This window comes from Thalia democratica, chromosome 8 (assembly GCF_965202585.1).
Source record: "Thalia democratica chromosome 8, ktThaDemo2.hap1.1, whole genome shotgun sequence".
NCBI classification, from domain to species: domain Eukaryota; kingdom Metazoa; phylum Chordata; class Thaliacea; order Salpida; family Salpidae; genus Thalia; species Thalia democratica.
In genome coordinates, this window is record NC_139172.1 from 32,684,123 (window position 1) to 32,688,653 (window position 4,531).

The 4,531-nt window shown below is 27.3% G+C and overlaps 1 protein-coding gene across 1 annotated transcript; it reads right to left on the minus strand.

Moving 5' to 3' along the window:
* Window positions 1-2,706: 2,706 nt before the first annotated feature.
* On the minus strand, window positions 2,707-4,233 carry LOC145843153 (leukotriene A-4 hydrolase-like). The gene is made up of 5 exons (XM_082950614.1): window positions 4,142-4,233; window positions 3,702-3,936; window positions 3,396-3,521; window positions 3,136-3,225; window positions 2,707-3,030 (listed from the first exon to the last, which is right to left on the minus strand). The coding sequence occupies exons 1-5, from the start codon at window positions 4,231-4,233 to the stop codon at window positions 2,707-2,709; spliced, it is 867 nt and encodes a 288-aa protein (XP_082806740.1).
* Between the last annotated feature and the right edge of the window lie 298 nt (window positions 4,234-4,531).

The window sequence follows — 4,531 nt, forward strand, 5'->3', positions numbered from 1 at the left end:
TTTAAAATTCACAAATTATAATCCTTTACATCTTAAAAGCTACATGTTTTTTAGAAAGCTATGAAAAGTCTTTGGTAAATATGAAAAAATAAAAACAAAAGATTAACTTCTAAAAACAAACTAGATTATATTATGGCCATAAGTTACAATAATTTAGTTTCGAAATTGTTTAAGAAATATATTGTTAAGAGTTTAAAAACTATATTTTTATTACCTTTTCTAGGTAAGTTAAAAACAACTCACTTTGGTTTTTAGAGCTAGGTTGTTGATCTGATTTTAATGTTTCTGAAATTTTATGTTCCAAATCATCATCTGAGTTTTGATCGTTTTTATTTCCTGTTATTTGTAAATAAGTGAAAATAAACAATAACTATTTTGTAAAATAATACATACACACAAAGCTAGTTTATATTAAACAAAAAAGAGTTTTCAATATACTTTTATTTTTAAACTTTTAGAAATTTACTTATAAACAATTGCATTTAGTTATTTAAGGTGTCAAGTAATAAAGACATTAGTAACAGCATCTATATTTGAGAGAACAAGAAAAAAATATCTAATTAATTTTTTTTTTTTATATAAAATCTTTAGACAAGTTAATTTTAAGTGTTGTAATGTGATATTTGTATAATGAAATACTTAAGTTATTAATTCAAACATTTTTATTTAAAAAAAAACTAAATTAAATATTAAAATGTTTAATTTATATTTTACTACATAAAAAAAAACTGACTTTTATTCAACATATTGTCACTTCCAAGCTGATTCATTTTAAAAACTAAATACACGTTATTTTATAAACTATCTGTTTTAGTAATATAAATATGAGTTATAAAAAAGTACTACATGAGTCCGATTGAGTAAAAGTATAAACAATTAAAAAAAACTTGTTCTACATAAAAGTTCTGCTTTTTACATTAAAAAATGCTGAATAGAAATGTCTAGCTCAGATAACAAAAAAATTATTTAAAATTCATCAGCAAAAGTAAAATCAAGTTGGATAAAATGTAAATTACAAACTATTATAAGTAAAGTTATTCGACAATCAAGCAGAAAAAAAATTCATACTGTTTTCATAAGTCAGTTTGTCCCACTGAAATCAGGTACTAAAATAAATCAGTCAAGATTTAGCATTTTGTACTGTGTATTTTAATACAGATTAACAAACAAAAGCAAATATATTTGTTTACACTACTTGGTGATTAGTCTATATGTATTACTAAAAGTTTTTTGTCTAACATAGATTTTAATCATAATTTATGGTATGTATATTTAATCAATATTGGTAAAACTAAGTGTAAGTTCAAGGCTCATGTAACAAAACTAAAACTAATCATTTCAATGTGTATTTTTTGTTCTCTACAACACTATTGAGTTTGGAAGTTATCTAAAAAACACATTATAATACAGTCTGTTTTAAATTATATGAGACAAGAGAATTTTGTTCTTAAGTTAAATATCATAACTATTCTGATAAATTGTTCTATGGATATAAAATCAAGTACAATAACTAACCAGTAGATAGATGATAATGGCACTTTTTTCTAATATAAAAGACAAACACCATTTACTAAATTAAGCATCAGTCGATGAAAACATAGTTAAAATTTAATAAAACGAATAATATTTACATAACATAATAAGTGACACATTATACGTTTTTACATCAAAAGTATTAAACTGAAATTGAAATAAATCTCATAGTAAGTAAAATCAAAAAGATAGTGTGTAGCTAATGGTCGTTGTTATTTAACTTAATACTTTAAAAATTACTAGATAAAGTTAATTTTGTCATTGGGCAATAGTTTCCCTATAATTGTTGTCATTTAGTAATTGTTAGAATTAAAAATAATATTATAATGTTTGAGTTAAGGTTATAAGAAGGTATAAACATGCTTTATTTTATTTCTCTTACTCTTAAATTTCTCTTAATCTAAACTCTAATAAGTTGCACCAGTTAGAAAAAAGTTTTGTTGACATTCTTTACATTCGAAATAATGGAAATAAAATAAAAAAGTAGTTTCATTAATTGAAAGAATTATTTAGTTAATAATATATCAATTACTTATTTAAAACTTGAAGTAAATTGTTTTTATAAGAATAAAAATAATAAAACTTACAACTGAAAAAATTTGCAAAAATTTTAAATTTTTTAATTTTTCATGATATTTTCAAAATTCCGTACTTTTGTTTTACACTTTCCTAAGTTTCAGTTTTTTTTTTTTGCCGAAATTATCAAATTCTTGACTTTTCTGGTGTCCAGGTTTTGTAGCCATCATGAAATATGCATATATATATATATATTACTAATTTTCTGAACAAAATCACAACTGACACAATTTCATAATCCTTTATTTTGTCATTTATATGTTCATCCATCAATTAAGAAAGTTAGTAGTGTATATAAACAAATAACAATTAAGTAGTAATAGTGTTTGTTTTTTTTAATGTTGCTTTTATGGTGAAATCCCAGTATTAAGACATAAGTTTTACTTACAACTTTGAGAATTTTCTTTTTTGAGATAACACATGTGTCCTTTTTTAACTTAAGTTTCAAGCTATATATGTATAAACTTTCGAAAAATACAACAAAATAGAAACAGTTTGTATTTAAGCTTTAATCCTAATTTAAAGTTTATTATCTAAACCTACGATCGAAAAAAAAAACACATTTCGTAACAAGTTTCCTCAAAAAACTCATTAAAACTAATATACATCGAAAACTTCGAGATTGAGGTCCTTCTTGACTGTTTGCGCGGTGATCGGGTGCATTGCGGACAGGTTCTTGTTGTACGCTTCAATTATCATAGGCCTTCTCACCTCCCACCCGTACAAGGCTCGGTACACCGGCCTGATGAACTTTTCTCTTCCCTGCGTCACGGCGTATTTGATTGCCGCGTCCACTTGACTCTGCAAGTGTTCTTTCAACGCGAGCTGAAACCAGCGGTTCTGCAGTTCGACATTTGGGCTCGTTGAGAACTTGTACAAATTTTCCATGGTAGCCAATATGTCTGCTGTCAGTGTTGTTTCCTAGTAGACAATTGTTAGCTCGTTAATTTTTCAACTTAGTAAGTATTTAAACATTGGCTTAGTGATATTATTCATGAAGAGTCATTTAATTATTGTAAATTAAACCTGGGTCAAAAGCTCTGCAAGAAATTCCAACTTCTGCATTGGAGACAAATCTTCAACTTCTTTCCTTTCAAAATTGCTAGTATCTTTGGCCTACAAAAATAACTTAAGTATTAGACAAACAAAAAAAAAAAAACGTTTGCTTTACTAAATATAAATTTAAATCACTAAAGCATAAAATTATGTAAAAAAGAATTCACAAGGTGTAATTTTTTAAATGCAAGTAAAAGAAAAAGTGTTAGTAAAACGAAAACATTACGAACCTCGACCCATTTGTTACAGAGACCTTTACAGGCTTTCAACAAGAAATCATCGTAATCAGGAATTACAGGAGGCATTCCAGGAGTGTACATCCAGGCGTCCCAGTCAACTTTGTTGAGTACTTCGTGCTGTAAAATTTTATTAGTTGGTTTCAAACTATGGTGTATTTATCTTTGAGAAAAAAAGCTTTTTGTTTTCTGTTGTTTTAGATCTGTTTGTTTTGTTTTGCTTAAAAGCAACTTGCGTAAAAGATTTTTCCAAAAAATAACTCTTTGTTATTATAGTCTACCGACAAAAATACATCAAACCTTGTCGCCGAAGTATTGGTAAAAATGGTCCTTCCACTCGCCAGTTGAAAGCGACTTGTACTTGAAGTTGTTCACGTAGTTGACAATGTATGCCTCAAAAACTTCATCGCCGCCCAAAACGCTTTCCAAGTAATTCAAGAAAGAGGAACCTTTTTCGTAGGGAACCAGAGAAAACGCGTCATCCGGGTGGGTGATCGACAGGTCAGGAACCAGATATGTCAGGGGATTTTTTGGGCTTATATTTTTGATGTGATATTTGTTTATTTGTGTTTGATTTTTGTAACTTTAAATTAATAAATTTAAAAAATCTTTAAAGGTCAATTTATAACTTAACAAATTATTAATTAATTTTAATTTTTTACACATTAAATTTTATCTATATCTCATGTTAGCAACTGCCTTATTATTTTTAGCTATTAAAGTTAAATATTAATACTAACGGTCTCTTCGAGTGCTCGTTTTCCCTAATCGCGTGAAGTTGTGCCTCTGGTCTGCCTTTCGTCTTTTCAATAATCCTACGTTCGAGAAACATGGTGAAACCTTCGTTCAACTAAAAGTCTTCCCAGGACTTGTTGGTTACCAGGTTTCCAGTCAAACTGTGCGATATTTTGTGGGCGACAGTGGCTATTAATGAGCGATCTCCGGTCTGCTTTAGTTAGTTTGAATAAAAATAATAAAATTTTCCGGCATAAGTTTATTGTAAAAAATTTGGAAATCGTTTTCAGTTTAAAATGATTTAAAACTGCTCAAGACTATCTAATTTCAATAATGTTTTGTTATTAACCGAAGATCTTTTTTTTTTGACTGAAGTATTGTTTTCAAAATAAAAC

What these genes read in the sequence shown, in the direction of transcription:
- LOC145843153 (XM_082950614.1), bottom strand. Translation starts at nt 4,233, where the DNA reads ATGTTTCTCGAACGTAGGATTATTGAAAAGACGAAAGGCAGACCAGAG. An exon ending in ACCAATACTTCGGCGACAAG is followed by an intron (nt 3,522 to 3,701) that starts GTTTGATGTATT and finishes AAAATTTTACAG; the next exon opens with CACGAAGTACTCAACAAAGT. An exon ending in TTGCAGAGCTTTTGACCCAG is followed by an intron (nt 3,031 to 3,135) that starts GTTTAATTTACA and finishes ATTGTCTACTAG; the next exon opens with GAAACAACACTGACAGCAGA.